General features: G+C 52.9%; 1 protein-coding gene across 2 annotated transcripts; it reads left to right on the plus strand.

The window, feature by feature from the left end:
* The first annotated feature begins 1,952 nt into the window (after nt 1-1,952).
* On the plus strand, nt 1,953-14,442 carry LOC145514466 (uncharacterized). 2 transcript variants are annotated; one of them, XM_081512317.1, is made up of 7 exons: nt 1,953-2,196; nt 4,504-4,593; nt 5,187-5,278; nt 7,232-7,337; nt 9,611-9,700; nt 11,781-11,872; nt 14,138-14,442. In XM_081512317.1, the coding sequence occupies exons 2-7, from the start codon at nt 4,524-4,526 to the stop codon at nt 14,318-14,320; spliced, it is 633 nt and encodes a 210-aa protein (XP_081368443.1). In that variant the 5' UTR covers nt 1,953-2,196; nt 4,504-4,523; the 3' UTR covers nt 14,321-14,442. The 2 variants fall into 2 exon arrangements, with proteins under 2 accessions (XP_081368443.1, XP_081368442.1); XM_081512316.1 differs by lacking the exon at nt 1,953-2,196 and having other exon boundaries at nt 4,524-4,593; nt 7,232-7,385; nt 9,617-9,700.
* Nucleotides 14,443-20,556: the final 6,114 nt, after the last annotated feature.

Below are 20,556 nucleotides of genomic sequence, written 5' to 3' on the forward strand. Positions count from 1 at the left end.
GACCATCCAGCCCAGAGCCTGTTTGTGTAAATGAGGGCATGTTGACACAGCCACACTCATCCGTAGGCACCGTCTGGGATGCTTTCAGGCAAAAGAGGGGCAGCTGCGACACAGGCCTGATGGCCCAGGATTCTAAAATACCTGCCACACACCCTGGCCAAAAAAGGTGACTGGCCCCGAACTGATTAGAGGCCAAACTGAAATCAATATGGGTGAGGGTGTGAGAATGGTTAGAAAAAGGAGGGAAACTCTTGAACTACCGTGACCGTGAGGCACACTGTAAAAGATATTTTGTGTTTGAGTCCAATACACATGCTATTAACACATACGTGTGTTGCTACCTGTGTGGAATTTCTTCACACTCTAAGCACAAGTTTAGAACCACTACTCACTCTTAATGAGCTGTTACAAATCCTAAAGGATGATGCTGTGAAAGTGCTGCACTCAATATGCCAGCAAATTTGGGAAACTCAGCAGTCACCACAGGACTGGAAAAGGTCAGTTTCCATTCCAATCCCAAAGAAAGGCAAAGTCAAAGAATGTTCAAACTACCACACAATTGCACTCAACTCACACACTAGCAAGGTAATGCTGAAAATTCTCCAAGCCAGGCTTCAACGCTACATGAACTGAGAACTTCCAGATGTTCAAGATGGATTCAGAAAAGGCAGAGGAACCAGAGATCAATTGATCTCAGGGATCAACATCTGTTGGATCTTAGAAAAAGCAAGAGAGTTCCAGAAGAATATCTACTTCTGCTTCACTGACTATGCTAAAGCCTTTGACTGTGTGGATCACAACAAACTGTGGAAAATTCTTCAAGAGATGGGAATACCAGACTACCTGACCTGCCTCTTGAGAAATCTGTATGCAGGTCAAGAAGCAGTAGTTAGAACCAGACATGGGAAAACAAACTGGTTCAAAACTGGGAAAGCAATACGTCAAGGCTGTATATTGCCACTCTGCTTCTTTAACTTACATGCAGAGTACATCATGTGAAATACCGGGCTGGATGAAGCACAAGCTGAAATCAAGATTGCTGGGAGAAATATCAGTAACCTCAGATATGCAGGTAACACCACCTTTATGGCAGAAAGCAAAGAGGAACTGCAGAGCCTCTTGATGAATGTGGAACAGGAGAGTGAAAAAGTTGGCTTAAAATTCAACATTCAAAAAACAAAGATCACGGCATCCGGTCCCATCACTTCATGGCAAATGGATGGGGAAACAATGACAGACTTTGCTTTCTTGGGCTCTAAAATCACTGCAGATGGTGAGTGCAGCCATGAGATTAAAAGATGCTTGCTCCTTGGATGAAAAGCTATGGCCAATCTAGACAGCATATTAAAAAGCAGAGACATTATTTTGCTGACAAAGGCCCATCTAGTCAAAGCTATGGTCTTTCCAGTAGTCATGTATGGATGTGAGAATTGGACCATAAAGAAAGCTGAGGGCTGAAGAATTGATGCTTTTGAACTGTGGTGCTGAAGACTCTTGAGAGTCCCTTGGACTGCAAGGAGATCAAACCAGTCTATCGCTAAGGAAATCAGTCCTGGATATTCATTGGAAGGACTGATGTTGAAGCTGAAGCTTCAATACTTTGGCCACATGATGCGAAGAGCCGGCTCACTGGAAAGATGCTGGGAAAGATAAAAGGCAGGAGGAGAAGGGAGTGACAGAGGATGAGATGGTTGGATGGCATCACCGACTTGATGGACATGAGTTTGAGCAAGCTTCAGGGGTTGGTGATGGACAGGGAAGCCTGGCCTGCTGCAGTGCACGGGGTCTGAAAGAGTTGGAGACGACTGGGTGACTTAACTGACTGACTGACTCACTCTTACGACCTGCACAAGGTCATTCCCGTCCCCTTTGGACCCGCCCATCACAACCTCCTAAATCGGTTTCTCTAAGTAACCAAACACAGAGGCCCCCGACCCTCCCCCCTAATAACCAAGTTGCCGCGAACCTTCTGACGCCTGTGCTGGTGTCAGAGGCGGTTTGAACCACCTGACTCGGCCTTGGGGGCGGGCTTGGGGCTTGTGCGTGACGCCGAGCCGCTGAGCGCTGTTCATTCGCGCGCGTTTGTCCACCGCGTCCCCGAGCGTCTCCGGAGCCGGCTCTGCTCAGGCGCCAAGGACGCGCGCGGAGCCAGCCCGCCAGCCCTGCCCAGCGGCCCAGACCGAAGCGGGTCCCGAGGTCAGTCCCGCGGCCGCCGCTCCGCGGGGTCTGCGCCAGCAGGGCGAAGGCTCGGCGCGGGGCGGGGGGCGCGGAAGGGCGCGGGGAGGGGTCCCCGCGGGGAGGGCGGGGGCGCCCCGGGAGGAGGTGCGGGCGCGGGGGCTGCTGCCTGGGAGCCCCGAGACCCCAGGGCGCGCGGTGGGGGCCCCCGCAGGAACCCGAGTCTGCCCTGAGAGCGATCGAGACCCTCGGATCCTCTGAGCCATTGGGCAACTCCGGGCCCCAGGATTTCTGGGGCCACTGAGAGGAGCGAATCCTGGAGGGGACAGAGGAGTGGGTCCCCCCCCCAGAGTGGGGTGTCGGGAGGCGGGGATGGCGGGGACCCCCTCCAGGGCAGGCGGAGGGGGGCCCCGGGTCCTGGTCCCCAGGTTTTGGGGGCGGGAGGGGCGGACGCGGGGACTTTGCGATTTGATGGGGGAGGAGGTTCGGGGGCGGCTCTCCACCTGGGAAGCCAGCTGAGTGTCAGGGGTCAGGGAGCAAATGGGCCAAGTAGACCACGGGAAGTGATGCCGTGGGGATGTTGTGGGGAGTCTGGGGGGCACTTTGAGGGGTAGGGAGCAGGGGAGACTCTCTGGACGTGTTTGCAGGTGCGCTGAGACGCATCAGAGGCTCGCAGATGAGAAGGGCGCGTGGAAAACAGCTTTTGCGCCTCCGGTGGTTCTGTGCGCCTGCGTGGCTGCGGGTGGGGGCTGGGAGCACGTTTGGGGCGCGCGGTTTTGAGGGGCAGCCCCTGGGGGAGGGGCCGGGGCGAGGCTGAGGGTGGGCCTGGGTGTCCGCCAGAGGGAAGTTGTGCTGGGGAGAGTGAGGGGTCATTTCAGTCTGTGGATCTGCATTTGTGCCTGTATGGAGGGTGTGTGTGTGTGTGTGTGTGTATGTGAGTAGGACTGCCTGTGAGGAGTGTGCTCAGTTCTGAGAAGCAGGCCTGCCCACCTCAGTGGTGGGGTCTCTGAATTTCTCTGGATTTGTCTGCAGGTGTGTTTGTGTGGTTAATGCCCTGGTTTCCGCAGTCTGCATCTGAAAATGTGCATTACTAACAATCTTGTGTGTGTGTAACTGGTCGAGTGTTCCCACTGACGCACCTTGCTTTTGCACAATTAATATGTGAGGGTCTGCGGTGGGTCAAAGGATTCTTAAAAAGGCTTAAAGGAAGAGGTTTGACTCTACGTTACCAGAGTGTTCTGAGTATATGTGTGTATTTAATTATATTTAATTTTCATGTTTAATCATTTATAGTCCTCGTTTTCATGAGGGGAAAGCTGACAACACTGGAGGTTAAATAACCCCTGAATCAGGAGCTGTGGGTAGAATACAGGGCACCTGTTTAAATATGAATGTCATACAAATAATGAATTATCTTTTGGTATAAGTATGCTCCAAATATATCGTGGGACTTGCATATACTTAAACATCATCTAGCCAAATAAATAAAAAATTAGTTTTTAGTAGACACGACCCATGTAGTGTTTGGATACGGCTTGTACTAAGAAAAAAAAGATCAGTGTGTCTGAAACTAAGATCGCAGTGCGCTGTGTCTCTCTTGCTGCTGTTGGTAAACCTTGAGCTCCCCCAGCTAGTGACTGGCAGGCTGGCATCCCCCCCAGTTCTCACCCCCAGACACGCTGGCCCAAGTCCTCCCCAGGGTGATGCTGGGGCGGAGCTGAGGACCCCACACTGAGCCTGTGCCGAGCACCCTCCCTGCAGGCCGGCCCCTCCCCAGGGCTGTGCTGGGGGGTCTGGGGCCCGGCCCCTCCCCTTCACTGCAGTCCTGAGGGCAGGACTGATGCCCCCTGTACCTGGACGGCCCCGAGGACAGGGAGGGAAGGGCCTGTCTGAACCCCTCGGTCCAGCTGCCTGGTAGCCCTGGGAAGGAGCTGAAATATGGTGATGGTAATGCTGACCTTGAGGTGCACTTACTGAGTGCCTGCTGTATGCCAGGCTCCGGAGGCCCTTTCTGTATTAGTTTACTGAGCTGCGCATCCAGGGTGCTGGCACTTTGCGTCATATTTCTTGTGTTTCTTAAAGGATCATAAACGCACGGACCCTGCCCTTTCCCTTGCCAGACACCATGCCACACACTCCCTGAATCACATACTGGACGTTGGAAGCAACTCTATGGGGGTGGCATTGTCAACAGGTCCCCTTGGATGTTGGGGCCTGGAGACGTTGGGAGGGGATGGCGCTGTCTGACTCCACCAGACCTCTGAGAGCCACACCCGGGCCCCCTGGCTCCGCCACCCAGGCACTGACTGCTCTCTCTCCTGTCCGCAGGGAGCACCTGTGGAGTCACCATGCTGCCTCTGAGCACCATCGAGGCCCAGGAGACCGAGGAGGTGCAGACCAGGCCGCCTGAGAAGGGAGGTGAGACCCACGTGGGGTGGGAACTGTGGGCAGGCGGGAGTGGGGAGCGCCTCCAGGGCACAGGCGATGGGGACGGGATGACCCTGAAGATTGGCCCTGACCCCAAATGTCTCCACTGGCTCTTCCCGGGCAGGGACACCCAGGATGCAGCGGGTCCTGTCACTGCCCCACTCAGAGCCTGCAGGGAGCTCCTGGGAGCTGAGCCCGTTTGGGCCCTTTTTGTGGCCTGGACACCCCTGCTTTCTTACCCCAGCCCCTCCCCTCACCCACACTGCCTGTCTGTCCCCTGTGGGCCTTTGGGATACAAGTGAATGCAGGTCTCACTCACTCCTGGGCGACCTCCAACAAGTGTCCCAACCTCTCTGTGTCTCGGTTCGCTCATCTCTAAAGTGGGTTGCTGCTAATACCCCTCTCAGAGGGTTATTATGAAGGACCACATAAACGAATACGTGAACAATACTTAATAGCAGGTCTGGAACATACTCCACACGTATTAGCTCCTGTTACTGGTTTCGTGATGAAGACTGTTTACTACCGAGCTTCTCAAGCCTCAGAGGGTCAGACGGTCTTACGACTTCTTCCTGTTCTCTCAGTCTTGCTTTCTGTGAAGGCTGATGTTCCGCGGAAGAAGTCCAAGAGAGTGAAGGGAACGGTGTCCTTCAGAGTCCTGCCGTTCTGCCCCGTGGTAAGCCTGCTTGCTTCCTCCCTTTTTACGGAGGCCCCTGGGCTGAGCGATCACGCAGATTGGCCACCTCTCGGCTCAGCAGGGACCCTTGGGTGCCCGGGTGCCCCTTGCCCCTGCCTTGTTCCAGATGTGGCCTATCCGGTGCGGGCTGGTCTTCCTTGAAGATTTTGCCCGAGTCTCTGCCTCCTTCTCTTTGCTGATTCCAACCTCTGCTCCTGTGTCACCTCCTCCACGAAGCCACCCTTGCTCACTTTTGTGCCATGTCTCTCCAATCCACTGCCTCACTGAACTTTTTTTCAGAGTAATTATTGCTACTTAACAGCATACCTTCTGTCTGTGTGTTCATCATCTGTCTCCTCTACCAGAGTAGTTCTGTGGGGGGAGGACCCTCCTCTGTTGTTCAGTGACTTATTCCTTGCCTAGAGCAGCTATAACCAGCGTCCTGCACTGTATATACTCGGGTTGATTAAATGAAGGAATGAATTAGGGAAAGGTCCCTCCTGCAAAGGCAGCGGTGGCCTTGTCCACCTGGGTACCATTCCTCCTTCTCCTACTAACCCCCTTGACCTTTCTGGGGGAAACCACCCTTCTCCACGCACTTTGGATGAATCTGATCCCATCCTCAGACCAGCTCCAGATACGCCCCTGACCATCAGAGCCATCAGTGCCAAGGTTCCCCCGTGATTGGTCCTGGGCTGGGCACGTGACTCACCCTTGACCAATGAGGCATCTGCTCTGTCTCTGGGCTTCTTAACAGGCAGGAGGGGAGCCTGGAGGGACCCTGGTGAGAACCAGGGGGGCCGTGGGAAGGGGTCAGGAGAGGCAGAGGGTCAGATGCCTGCGAGAACGTCTTTCCTGTTAGTGCCTGCCGCAGTCCCGGGAAGGACTCGTTAAAAAATCTTATTAGAAAAGAATGTGAGAGTCACAGGTTTACAAAGTATTTCCTGGGCAACTTGGACCTGTCAGGCATGGTGTGAGCACTTTACATAGATGATCTCATGTAACCATTACCGAGTCCTATGAAACACGGATTAACACGATCCCTAATACAGGAGAGACACCCGAGGCTCCTGAGTGCTGTTCTTAAAGGTTATTTCAAGTTTTGTACGTTGTGAAGACCCAATGGCTCCCTTCATATTAGACTCTTTCAATTCTCAGGATTCTTATCTTCATAAAGTATTTCTTATTTTTAAAGAAAAACCACAGAGTGTGTCCTTTCACACTGCTGCGCTAACTGCCCGTTCGCCAGAGAGGACCTTGGCTTTGTCTACTCCAGGAACGGGCACAGGAGATTCTCTAGGTCAAGGGGGAGCGGATTAAGGCCACCCGGTCCGCAGCCTGTTTGAGTAATAAGAGCTTGTTGACACACTACACCCACGACTTAGGTAGAGTCTGTGATGCTTTCATGCCAAGTCCAGTAGCTCTGACACCGACTGGATAGTTCAGAAAGACTAAGCCATTTGCCATGACACCTTTGACCACCAAAGTGATGGATCTTGCTTCGAATAGATGCAAACTGAAACCAATACAGGTGAAGGTGTGAAAATGGTTAGAAAAAGGAGGGAAATCTTGAACTACTGTGAGTGTGATGCCGGGTGTAAAAGATATTTTGTGTTTGGGTCCAGTGTGCATGCTACACTCATGTGTTTCTGGGTGTGTGGGGTTTCCTCATATTCGAGTAAGGCGTTTGGAACCACTCCTTACCCCTATTACCTGCACTACTGAGTCTCCTCCACCTAAAACCCGCCCAAGGCCACCGTCTCTATCAGTTTCTCTAAGCAGTGAGGGGAGGAGGCCCAGGACCCTCCCCCCAATAATAAAAGTGAAGGGAATACGCCCGTGCTGGCTCAGGCACACTGTTAACCACCCGCTTGTGCTAGGGAGGTGGAGGTGGGGCGTTGTGAGTGATGCTGAGCCGCTCAGCGCTGTTCATTCCTGCGAGTTTACCCGCAGGTCCCCTGGACTTCTTCGGAGCCAGCCCTGCCCGGGCCCCCAGGACAAGGGATGAGCAAGCCGGCCCGCTCCAGCCTAGACGCCCAGACCGAGCCTGGGTCCGGAGGTCAGTCCCGCGGCCACAGCTTCGAGGGGTCTGCGCCAGCAGGGCGGGGGCGCAGCGCGGGGCGGGCACTGCGGGGTCCTCGCGGGGAGGGCGGGGGCGCCCCGGGAGGAGGTGCGGGCGCCGGGGCTGCTGCCTGGGAGCCCCAAGACCGCAGGTCGCGCGCGGTAGGGGCCCTGCAGGAACGCCGGCTCCCCTGAGGGCGGGGGACGTCCTCAGACTCTCGTGAGCCGCGGGGCGACTCCAGTCCGAGGGTTTCTGTGGCCACTGGAAGGAGGGGAGCCTGGAGGGGACAGAGGAGGCTGGGGTGTCCGGAGGCGGGGGTCCCCTCCAGGGCAGGCGGAGGGAAGCCCGTGTCCTGCCCCCTGAGGTTTTGGGGGGCGGGGGGGCGGACCGGGGACTTTTTCAGTTTGCTGGAGGAGGCGGGAGCACAGGTTTGCTCTGCACACCAGAGGGGTAAGTCGGTATCGGGGGTCAGGTAACGAATTGGCCACATAGACGATAGCAACATGATTCTGGGGGCAGTCCAGAGGGTACTTTGACGGGTGGGAAGCCGGGGAGACTCTCTGGGTGAGTTTGGGGTTCTCTAAGGGCGCAGAGCAAGGTTCACAGATGAAAAGGGCGCGTGGGAAACAGCTTTTGCGCCTCCGGTGGTTCTGTGCGCCTGCGTGGCTGCGGGTGGGGGCTGGGAGCACGTTTGGGGCGCGCGGTTTTGAGGGGCAGCCCCTGGGGGAGGGGCCGGGGCGAGGTTGAGGGTGGGCCTGGGTGTCCGCCAGAGGGAAGCTGTACTGGAGAGGGTGAGGGGTATTGATAATTTCAGCCGATGCATCTGCAGTTGTGTGTTGTGTGTGTGTGTGGGGGGGGGGTGAGTGTGTGCATGACCAGGACTGGGTGTGAGGCCCATCCTTCAGTGCCCACCTGCGTGGTGGGGGTCTCTGTGTTTCCTTGCAGTGTCTCTGCAGGTGTGTTTGTGTCAGTATGCCCTGGTTTCCACAGTGATCATCAGAAAACGTGCGTCTCTAAAGATTGTGTGTGTGTGTATATCTGGCCGGGTGTTCCCGCTGTTTGACGCACTTTGTATTTGCACAGTTATGTGTGAGGATCTCTGATGGGTCTTCAGCATCTTAAAAAGGCTTCGAAGAAGAGGTTTGACTCTAAGTTACCAGCTAGTGTGTTCTGAGTGTGTGTGTGTATTTAATCATATTTAATCCTCATGTTTAATCATTTATTTTCCTCATTTTCATGGACGGGAAAGCTGACAGCACAAGAGGTTAAAAAACCCCTGAATCGGGGCTCGCCAGGTAAAATGCAGGCTGCTTACTTCAATTTGAATTTAAGACAAATAGTGAATTCCCTTTTAGTAGAAGTATGTTCCAAATATTTCATGGGACTTGCCTATACTTAAACATCATTTGGCAAAATAAATTTTAAAATGAGTTTTTATGTAGACCTGACCCATATAGTGTTTCAATATGATTTATAGTAAAAATTGATTTGTGTGTCTGAAATTCAAGTCTCGGTTTGCTATGAATTTGTTGTAATATCATTTTGGGAAATCTGGCAAACTTGATCCTTGAGATCTCCCAGCTAGTGACTGGCAGGCTGGAATCTACCCAGTCCACAGTCCCCAGACACACTGACCAAGGTTCTGCTCAGGAAGGGCTAGGGTCAGCCTGTGCCGAGCACCCTCCCTGCAGGCCGGCCCCTCCCCAGGGCTGTGCTGGGGGGTCTGGGGCCCGGCCCCTCCCCTTCACCGCAGTCCCAAGGGCAGGACTGATGCCCCCTGTACCTGGACGGCCCCGAGGACAGGGAGGGGAGGGCCTGTCTGAACTCCTTGGTCAGGCTGCCTGGTAGCCTTGGGACGGAGCTGAAATATGGTGATGGTAATGCTGACCTTGAGGTGCACTTACTGAGTGCCTGCTGTATGCCAGACTCTAGAGGCAGGCCCTTTTGATAGTAACTGTTATTGGCCTTCAGAGTCCCTGCTTTTTGAATTGTAATATTTCTTCTTTTTCTTAAATGGTCATAAACTTCAGGTACCATGATCCCTGCCCTTGTCCTTGCCAGGCACCATGACAACCGCTCTCCCCAGATCACACACTGGGCCTTGGAAGGAACCAGGAGGGAGGCATTGCCAACGTGTCCCCTTGGATGTTGGGGACCTGGAGACGTGGGGAGGGGATGGAGCTGTCTGAGTCCACCCGACCTCTGAGAGCCACACCCGGGCCCCCTGGCTCCGCCGCCCAGGCACTGACTGCTCTCTCTCCTGTCCGTAGGGAGCACCTGTGGTGCCATGATGCTGCCTCTGAGCACCATCGAGGGCCAGGAGACCGAGGAGGTGCAGACCAGGCCACCGGAGAAGGGAGGTGAGACCCACGTGGGGTGGGAACTGTGGGCAGGCAGGAGTGGGGAGGCCTCCATGCTGATGGGGAAGCGTGGACCCTGAAGACTGGCCCCAACCCCGACTGTCTCCCACTGGCTCCTCTTAAGGAGGGGGGCCCTGAGGGGCAACTGGGATGGAACCTCCCCGACCTCACCCCATGTCTGTGACTCCATCAGTCTCCTGCTCAGAGCCTGCAGGGCTGCGTCCTGGGAGCTGGAATCAATCTGGGCTCCTTTGTGTTGTGTGCCCACCTGGATGGGCCGGCTGACCCGCCATTCAGTTGCCAGGTCAAGGGGCTGCAGGGTCATTCATCGGAGGCGTGACGGAGGCCTGAACCGAGGATTTAGCAGTGGGAAGGAGTGTAGCGCGGGCTCCCCCAGTGGTGCTCGTGGTAAAGAACCCGCCTGCCAATGCTGGAGTCGCACGTCCCATCCCTGGGCGGGGAAGATCCCCTGCAGAAGGAAACAGCAACCCACTCCAGTATTCCTGCCTGGAGAATCCCATGGACAGAGGAGCCTGCGGGCTACAGTTCATGGGGTCGCAAAGAGTCAGACACAGTTTAGTGACTGAGCACAGAGGTCCTCGCTGGTCCTGTTGGTGGTCTGGCCTCATGAGGGAGGGCGCTGGGGTTTGCTGCGATGCTCCCTTTTTTGAGAACTTTTTCTTTGCAATATAAAGTCACAAGACGTTGCCGTCATAATGCATAGAAATCCCATGGGCCCTTTGTCCCATTTCCCCCCAGTAATTTGCTCTTATTGGATGATAGTCCAACATGGAAACCAGCCCACGATCCTGGCACAATCCCCATGTGTGTTTTTACTTATATTTCAACACATCTGTAGCTGCGTGTAATCATCATACAAAATAAGATGCCAGCCACTTCCTTAGCTACCTACTTCCTTGCCAGAGGTAGCTACTTCCCAGCTTCCTGTCCAGTCTTCCAGAATGTTCTGTGCTCACTCATACAGACAAGGGTGTGTATGTATCTGGCAACTGTGTATTTATGTCCGATACGTGGTGTGTACCGTGTATCTCACTTCCGCTTCCTATTTTGTCTCATTTCACTTAATTCTCATCTGGCATGTGGTGCCAGTCACAGCCCCAATGCTCTCCCTGTATCCAGTCACCCACGCTGCACAACAGCCCTGTGAGATAGTGACACCAACTACCTCATGTTGCAGATGGGAAACCTGAAGGGTGACAAGTGTGAATAATCAGCTCACGGTGGGATCTGAGTCCATCTGGCCTGGGGGTCTTTGACCTTAAGCACCGTGTCCCCTGTCCATCTCGAGGACTCTCCCCCACAAGATGCCCGGTTTGTGTTCCAGCTGCCTGGCATTGCAGGGTCTGTCTGTGCTGTGCGCGCTAAGTGGCTCAGTCATGTCTGACTCTTTGTGACCCCATGGACTGCAGCACGCCAGGCTTCCCTGTCCGTCACCAACTCGCGGACCTTGGTCAAACTCATGTCCATCGAGTCGGTGATGCCATCCAACCATCTCATCCTCTGTCGTCCCCTTCTCCTCCTGCCTTCAATCTTTCCCAGCATCAGAGCCTTTTCCAATGAGTCAGTTCTTCGAATCAGCTGGCCAAAGTATTGTCTTCTTTGGGGAAACCTTCCTTGGGGGAAATCTTCTTTGGGGAAATCTAAATATTTTCTGGAGAGACATGCCACAGGGCACCTGCGTATCAGCTGTGCCTTCCTCCTGGGCACAGGCGCCCCAGGGCGTCACCATCTCCAGAGCCCCTGTTGTCTAACTCCAGCGCCTTCACTCACTGACATTCCCTGTCTGTTCCCTGGGGACCTTCAGGATCCAATTTAATGCATGATTGCAGGCACTGCTGTGCAACTCCAGCAAGTGTCCTAACTGCTCTGTGCCTCAGGGGATGAAGATAATAGCCAAGTAGATATTACAGAATAATATGCGCAAGAGTGCCTGGCACAGGGCAAGTGCTCAACACGTGTTAGTTTTTGTCACTGGTTTCATGATGGAGATCTTACTATTACTGAGTTTCTCAAGCCTTAGAGGGCACGATGGCCTCACACCTCTTTGCTCCTTCCTCAGCCCTGCTTTCTGAGAACCTTGATGAGCCTCGAAAGAAGCCCAGAGGAATGAAGGGAAGACTGTCTTTCAATGTCCTGCCGTTCTGCCCCATGGTAAGCCTGCTTGTTTCCTCTCTTTGACCTGAGATCCCCTAGGTTGTGAGAGGTCAGGCATCTCCACCACCCTCCCTGCCCAGGAGAGACCCTTGGGTGGCTGGGTGCCCCTTGTCCACCCCTCCCCAGAATGTGCCCCCATCCTCTCGGGGGTGCTGCCCTCTTTCCTGCCTCTTTTCTTTCCTAATTCCAACTTCCAGTGTCACCTCCTCCATGAAGCCTCCCTTGCTCACTTTTGCCCCATTTCCCTCTGACCTCTTGCCTTCCTGAATTTTCTTCAGCGTTATTATTGCTACCTGAGAACATATCTTGTATCTATCTTTTATATCACCTGTCTCCCCTACTAGAGTAGTTTTGTGGGGTCAAGAGCCTCCTCTATTGTGCAATGACATATCCCCTGTCTAGATCAGATGTAAGCAGCGCCGGAGACTGTATACACTCGGGCTGATTAAATGAAGGAATGAATTAGGGAACGGTCCGTCCTGTGAAGGCAGGTGTGGCCTTGTCCACCTGGGTACCATTCCTCCTTTTCCTACTAACCCCCTTGACTTTTCTGGGCGGACCACCTGTCTCCATGCACTTTGGATGAATCTGATCCCATCCTCAGACCAGCTCCAGATACGCTTCTGACCAATCAGAGCCGGCAGTGCCAAGGTTCCCTGTGATTGGACCTGGGCTGGCACGTGACTCACCCTTGGCCAATGAGGCGTCTGCCCTCTTTCTGGGCTTCTTAATAGGCAGGAAGAGAGGCTGGAGGGACCCTGGTGAGAACCAGGGGACCCGTGGGGAGGGATCGGGGAAGGCCCTGGGTCAGTTGCCTGCAACAACATCTTTCATATTAGTGCCTGCAGCAGTCCCGGGGAGGACTTGTTAGAAAATCTTCTTGTTAAGAAATAATGTAATCAAAGATTTTACAAAAACAGTACAAAGATCATCCGAGTTCACCAATTGTTATCATTTTTTTTCTATTTGCATGTTTTCTCATATATGTAATATATATATATACTCCTATTCCTCCGTGTGTTTCATCTTAGAAAAAGAATATTCTCTTATATAACTGTGTGCCTGTTGTGACCTTTGAGGTTTTAACCCTGATATGCACTTTCATCTCATCTGCTGTCCATATTCTTGGTTTGTTCAATCACTACATGCTGTTTGGTATTCTTTTTCCTCCTCCCTGGGGGAATACCTGGGGCCAGGTATTGCACTTGGTAATGTATCTTTGGGATTCCCAGGTGGCACTAGTTGTAAAGAACCCACCTGCCAGTGCAGGAGATGTAAGAGACATGGGTTCAGTCCCTGGGCTGGGAAGATCCCCTGGAGGAGGAAATGGCAACCCACTCCAGTATTCTTGCCTGGAGAATCCCATGGACAGAGGAGCCTGGAGGGCTACATTCCATGGGGTCGCAAAGAGTTGGACACGACTGAAGCAACTGAGCATGCACACAATATATCTTTAGTTCTCTTTGAGCTAGATAATCTCCTCAGTCTTCCTTTGCCTCTTATGACAGACGATTTTGAACATCCGAGTCACACCTCGCACAATATTGATTGCTTTTTCTGTTTTGTTTCATTTCTATACTTGTTTGATTTTTATGCTATCCCCCTAATGAGATTCAGGGTAAGCTATGATCTCTGGAATACCCGCTAAGTGATGCCATGTCCTTCTCAGTCCATCGCATTTAGATGCACACGAGGTCTGTTTGCCATCACTGATGATGTGAATTTTGATCCACTCAGTCGAGATGTTTATCCCATTTCTCCACTGAATACTTACTGGATTTTTCTTTTCTCTATGCAACTAACTAATAAGAAATCAGTGGGGAGATGCTTGTAGATGAGCCAAATAGTCTAGAAAGAGAGAGCTTTCTGATCAGTTCATTTTGGGTCCTGTGCCCACCATGGAACCAATCATCAGCTTATGAGATGAGAACCCTACATTTTGTATCCACGGGAGTGTATGGGGTAGACGGTCCCTGCCTCTCCCTAACTGCTGTAAGTATGGGATGAAGCAGTGATTCTCAACCAGAGGCAATTCATCCCCCAGGGGACACCTTCAGTGTCGGGATACATTTTTTCTTTGTCACAAGTAAAGGAAGGAAGCTACTAGCAGCTGGTGGGTGGAGGGCAATGATGGTGTTTAACATCCTGCAATGCACAAGATGCCCCCCAAACACACGCACTGCAAAGAATGGCCTGACTCTGAAGTGTCACTAGTGTGACACCACCATTCTCTTCCTGTGTCTCTGTTCTCTTTCCTTACAGCCGAGCGTCTGCTTCAGCTATTACGTGGAACCGGATGACGCTGAGCCCGAGCCCCAGGTGGTTCCTGACGCTTCGAAGTCCGACCCGAATTGCACCTTTGTCCCTCTGCCTGTGCTGGAGTTCCGCGAGGTCAAGGTGTGCGAGTGTCCCCTGTGCTGCCTCAGCTTCGTCACTGCTTCCTAAACCCCCAGGGCCCTCCGCTGCCCGCTCCTGACCGCGCGCCCCCGAATCATGCATGCTGGGCTACGGCGATGAAAAATCCCCCAATGTGGCGGCTTCAATAAACCCGACTCGCTGTCTCTCTCAAGGCTGTGGTCTGTGTGTGAAACTCCCAGGGCTGGGGCGCGCCGCTCGGTGGAGTTGGGCAGCCAGGGTCCTTTGCCCTCGGTGCTCTGTGCCACGTGGCTGGAGAGGGCTCACCCCCCCCTCACACACACCCAGTCCACATTCTGGTTCGGGGCAAGTGGGGGGATGAGGAGAGGGCAAGACACACCTCAGTCCTTCAGGGGGCGCCTCCTACAAGAAGCCCAGATCACTGTTCCTCACCGCTCATTGGCCAGGGCGGGTCACATGATGCCATCTAGTTGCAAGGGATGCTGGGAACTGTAATCCTTAGCTGAACAATCCCGTGCCATCTAATAGCTTCTGTTATTATAGCAAAGGAGAATGAATAATGTGTCCAGCTCTGATCAGGTCTATTATGTTAATTTATCCCCAGCACAGGTTGTGATGAACACATGAGTGAATAAATATATTCTTCAATTCTGTATCTCTCTCCCACTGATTAGGATCCCCTCCGGTTTTAGCAGGATAGACGTTTTTGAGCACTGACCCTGTGTTAGGCACTGAGCTAATGTCTTCACACATTTTGAGCCACTTAATTCTCACAACCTGTGGCTGGTTCTACTATTATCCCTCTTTCTGAGATAAGACAACAGAGAGTCCACATCACTTGCTTCAGGTCACACAGATCAGAAGGAGGCAAGCCCACATTCAAACCCAGGCAGGCTGGCTCCAGAGTCTACGCCCTTAACCAGAGGTGCACACGGGGAGATTCTCAGACGGCCACACAATTGTGAGTCAAAGAGCCTCTTTCAACACTCAGACCTCCCAACACTGCCTTCACTTACCTCTTCAGATGCTGCAGAAATACTTGGAATATGTGTGTAGCACGTATCTGTAGCCACAATAGTGCCAGTTAACAACCACCGCCACAGAACCCACAGAAGGTGTTCACTGATGCACAACATGAGAGTTTCCGTTTTATCTGGGGGATTTAGTGGGGATTACAGCCCGGGAGACAGCCTCTCAGAGAGCTGTGAGGAACTGCTCCAAGCAGGTAGGTGAGAGGTCAGTTTACATGTGATTTTGGAAAAGGGGGTGCATGCAATCAAGTACCTACCTCAGTACAAGGTTCATGTTGGTCACGATGAATGGACATCTCAGTTAATGTGATGAGTGCTTTTCTAAGTAAGGAAGAATCTGAGACTCCTGGGTCCTATTATTTTCTCCTGAACATACCTAGCATCTGAGGTGCAACTGAACCCACGTTTGGCCACCTGGCACTCATAAGTCAATCATTCGAGAGGCAGGTGTCAGTAGACAGGAAAGGGGCTTTAATCAGAAAAGATGACACTTGGGGAGATGGTGGGCTTCTGTCCAAGGACCAACTCGAGAGATTCTACTCAGCCTGTTTGTTCAGTTGCTAAATGGGGTCCAACTCTGCGACCCCATGGACTGCAGCACACCAGGCCTCCCTGTCCATCACCATCTCCCAGAGTTTGCTCAAACTCATGTCCATCGAGTCGGTGATGCCATCCAACCATCTCATCCTCTGTCATCCCCTTCTCCTCCTGCCCTCAATCTTCCCCAGCATCAGGGTCTTTTCAAATGAGTCAGTTCTTCGCATCAGGTGCCCAAAGTATTGGAGTTTCAGCTTTAGCATCAGTCCTGCCAATGAATATTCAGGGTTTATTTCCTTTAAGCTCGACTGGTTTGATCTTGCTATCCAAGGGACTCCTAACGAGTCTTCTACAGCACTACCGCTTGAAAGCATCAATTCTTCTGTGCTCAGCCTTCTTTATGGCCCAACTCTCACATTCGTACGTGACTACTGGAAAAACCATAGCTTTGATTATACGGACCTTTGAGAAAATGGAGGAATCTCTGTGAATCGTCAAGGCAGGAGGTTGGGTTCTACACCGTTGCATCCAGAACTGGCTGAGGTTTCTTCAGATGTTACCTTGCCCATTCGATGTGCCTTCTGGATCCTTAGGGGCACTTTGGGGGAAGAGAGCTAGTCACACTTCTATTTATCCAGGAAAAGTGTCAACAGGTTAGACAGGGCATTCAGGAGAGCATATTAGTTCAGTTCAGTCACTCAGTCATGTCCGACTCCATGCGACCCCATGGACTGCAGCAACCCAAGCCTCCCTGTCCATCACAGCTCCCAGAGCTTCCTCAAACTCATGTCCATAGAGTTGGTGGTGCCATTCAACGTCTCACCGTCTGTCATCCCCTTCTCCTCCTGCCTTCAATCTTTCCCAGCATCAGGGTCTTTTCCAATGAGTTTTTTCTTCACATCAGGTGGCCAAAGTATTGGAGTTTCAGCTTCAGCATCAGTCCTTCCAATGAATGTTCAAGATTGATTTCCTTTAGGATGGACTGGTTTGATCTCCTTGCAGTCCAAGGGAGTCTCAAGAGTCTTCTCCAACACCACAGTTCAAAAGCATCAATTCTTCATAAGTCAGGAGTTAATTTCAATTACTTAGTGATCTCATTCCTATGATTAGTTTATTTTAGGTTGGGGGGAACATAAATGAGCAGACAGGAAATGGACAAAGGACTTGCTTTCAGAGGATCCTTTCTGCCACTTCTCCCAGAACATAAGTGCCTCACCCGGATCTTCACTCTGAATTCCTTTCAGGGTGAACTGTAGGTGGTAGTGCGTGGTGGGGAACATCCTTAGTTGGCAAACTTCAGGAACAATAGACATATGAGGTCAGGGAGGAGGCTCTGCTGCGGTTTCTGAGTTCCTCCCGGTGCCTGGTAGACACGGGTCCTCGGCTCTCCTAGGCTGGCTTCTCCTGGGGGACTGGGGAGACCGGGCCCTGCTCTCAATGTCTTTCCTCCTCCAGCAGGCCAGCTGGGGCAGGTTCATCCTCACGGCACTGGTAGAGGTGCAGGGGAGAAACAAATGTCGTTTCACAAGCACTTTTCAAGCTTCTGTTGGATCATATTTTGCCAGCCTCCACTAGCAAAAGCACGTTCCACGGTCAAATGCAAATTCAGAACAGGCGGGCACTGCACACCTAAGGGGCAAAGGGTGTAGACATGAGGCAGGGTGGAAAACGGGCCGTGTCTGCAATCTACCTCAGCGCAGAATTGTGATCACATCCCCAACTTCCATGGGTTTTCACCAGCCTGGCACCTGGGAGGGAAGCCAGGAATGGGGGAGAGCCTTCAGCAGCCAAGTGACCCTTCTCAAGCATCAGAAGGGCCTCTGGGAGGACGCAGTTATCAGTGTGAGGGATGAGGAGGAAAGACTTTCTGGGTAAGTCAAATGTCCAGAGACCTCAGAGCATGCATGCCAGAGAGAAGCCTACAGGTGCCCTGAGTGTGGGGAAGCTTTCACAGAGGGCTCACCCCTTACTCATCATGGCAAAATCCACACCCCTGGGAAGCTGTGACTATGTACCAAGGATGGGGCGGTGGGGGGGCTTCAGGCAGGTCTCCTCCCTGATGCTCCACCAGAAAGTTCACGCTGGAAAAGACAGTAAACTTTCCGAGCGTGGAAAAACCCTATAGCTGAAATGTACACGAAAACCCTGGGAGCAGGCAAAATGTGAGAGCCTCTGTGAACAGAAATTTCCTTCATTTCACCGTCAACATCTTCGGGTAGACCAGAAGTTCTCATGTGGGGTGATACTCCAGCGCCCCCTCCTGGAACGTCTCTGCAACGTTGGCGCTATTTCAGGTTGTCCCAGATGGGTGCCCCGCTACTAGGCTCTAACGGAGAAGCAAATGGCAACCCACTCCAGTATCCTAACCTGGAGAATCCCATGGACAGAGGAGCCTGGCGGGTTACAGCCCATGGGGTCGCAAGGAGTCAGAGATGACTGAGCAACTAACACACTAGACTCTAATGGATAGAGACCATTCTAAACATGGTGCGATGCATCAGGAAGACCCCCTGCACAAAGAATGTTCAGGTCGCAAATGTCAGTAGTGACACTCTGGGGGATTGCATTTGAGAAGGAATTAGGTACAATTTTCTGGCTCTCCAACACAGTGATCACTAAGTAACCACATGAAGCTAATCGATGTAAACAAATCAATCTTAAGTAAAATTCAAAACAGTTTCTTGGCAGCTCAGGGCAGGATTCAGTGGACGAACGTGGCCAGAGGCTCCCGCCCTGGACACTGCAGATACACAACATTTCCGTGGTCACTGAAGGGTCTGCGTCAGGACTGATTTAGATCGCTTAGGTTATCACACACCGTAGCCCCCAGAAAGTGAGACTGTGGGCTTGCAGCTATGAGAATGTGAAGGAGCACAGTCTCCTGGAGAAATCTTATCAGTGGATCTTGGGGACTCTTGGCTCCTTGCACGGTCCTCTGGGCACTTTGAGTCTCAGAGTGGCCAGTGCCTAGCCCAAAGGACACCCCCTTGCCTGGGAGAGATTAACCAACTGGTTACTGATAGTGTTAGATAAACCCTAACACTTCCCAGGCACTTTCCATCTGTCAGGTCCGGTGCTGAGCACTTTCTATAAATGAGCTCATGTAACCTTCACCAGAGTCCTATGGGATAGGAACTAAAATGATCCCCCACTTATAGGGAAGTCACCCAGGCTCACGAGAGCTGTTTTTAAAGGTGGTTGTTTCAAATTTTGCACATATATCAAGAATATATTACTATTTTTATAGTACACTTCACAGGATTTAAATTTCCATAAACTATATATATATAAAAAATCTGTTCACCTTTCTGTCCAAACTGCACTTTTCACAGCAACTTTTTGGTTTATCTACTCCAGGAGCTGGCACAAAAAATTCTTTAGGACAAAAGTGGGCAGACTATGACCATCCAGCCCACAGACTCTAAATAAGGACAGGTTGACATAACTCTATCCATCCTTAGGACTGTCTAGGATGGGTTCATGCAAAGAGGAGCAGCTGCGACACAGACCTGATGGCTCAGGAGTCTAAAATACCTGCCTCACACCCTGGCCAAGAAAGGTGACTGACTCGGAACTGAACAGACGCAAACTGCAATCAACACGGGTGAAGGTGTGAGAATGATCAGAAAAAGGAGGGAAACTCTTGAACTTCCCTTGACTGTGATGCCCAACGTTAAAAGATACCTTGTGTTTGAGTCCAGGACACATGCTATTAACACATACGTGTGTTTCGACCTGTGTGGCATTTCTTCACACTCTAAGCACAAGTTTAGAACCACTGACTTACTCTTATGACCTGCACAAGGTCATTCCCGTCCCCTTTGGACCCGCCCATCACGACCTCCTAAATCGGTTTCTCTAAGTAACCAAACACAGAGGCCCCCGACCCTCCCCCCTAATAACCAAGTTGCCACGAACCTTCTGACGCCTGTGCTGGTGTCAAACCACCTGACTCGGCCTTGGGGGCGGGCTTGGGGGTTGCGCGAGTCGCCGAGCGGCTCAGCCTGTACATAAGCGCGCGTTTGTCCACCGCGTCCCCGAGCGTCTCCGGAGCCGGCTCTGATCAGGCGCCAAGGACGCACGCGGAGCCAGCCCGCCAGCCCTGCCCAGCGGCCCAGACCGAAGCGGGTCCCGAGGTCAGTCCCGCGGCCGCCGCTCCGCGGGGTCTGCGCCAGCAGGGCGAAGGCTCGGCGCGGGGCGGGGGGCGCGGGAGGGCGCGGGGAGGGGTCCCCGCGAGGAGGGCGGGGGCGCCCCGGGAGGAGGTGCGGGCGCGGGGGCTGCTGCCTGGGAGCCCCGAGACCCCAGGGCGCGCGCGGTGGGGGCCCTGGAGAAATCCAAGTTTTCCTCTGGAGGCGGTGGAGACCCTCGCATCCTTTCCACCTCGAAGAGGCTCCAGGTCTAAAGATTTCACTGGTCACTGGGAGAAGCGAAAACTGAAGACGACAGAGGAGGCTAAGGGTGTCCAGAGGCGGGGATGGCGGGGACCCCCTCCAGGTCAGGCAGAGGGGGGAGCCCGGGTCCTGGTCCCCAGGTTTTGGGGGCGGGAGGGGCGGACTTGGAGACTTTGCAATTTGCTGGAGGAGGCAGGAGGCACAGGTTAGCTCTGCACACCAGAGGCCAGTCGGTATCGGGGATCAGGTAATGAACTGGCCACATAGAAAATAGGAACTGATTATGGGGGGAGTCCAGAGGGCAGTTTGACGGGTGGGAAGGGGCAGGGCGCACCTCTGGGTGAGT

The sequence above is a fragment of the Giraffa tippelskirchi genome, chromosome 7 (genome assembly GCF_054371585.1).
Source record: "Giraffa tippelskirchi isolate mGirTip1 chromosome 7, T2T-mGirTip1v1.2.pri, whole genome shotgun sequence".
In the NCBI taxonomy this organism is placed as follows: Eukaryota; Metazoa; Chordata; class Mammalia; order Artiodactyla; family Giraffidae; genus Giraffa; species Giraffa tippelskirchi.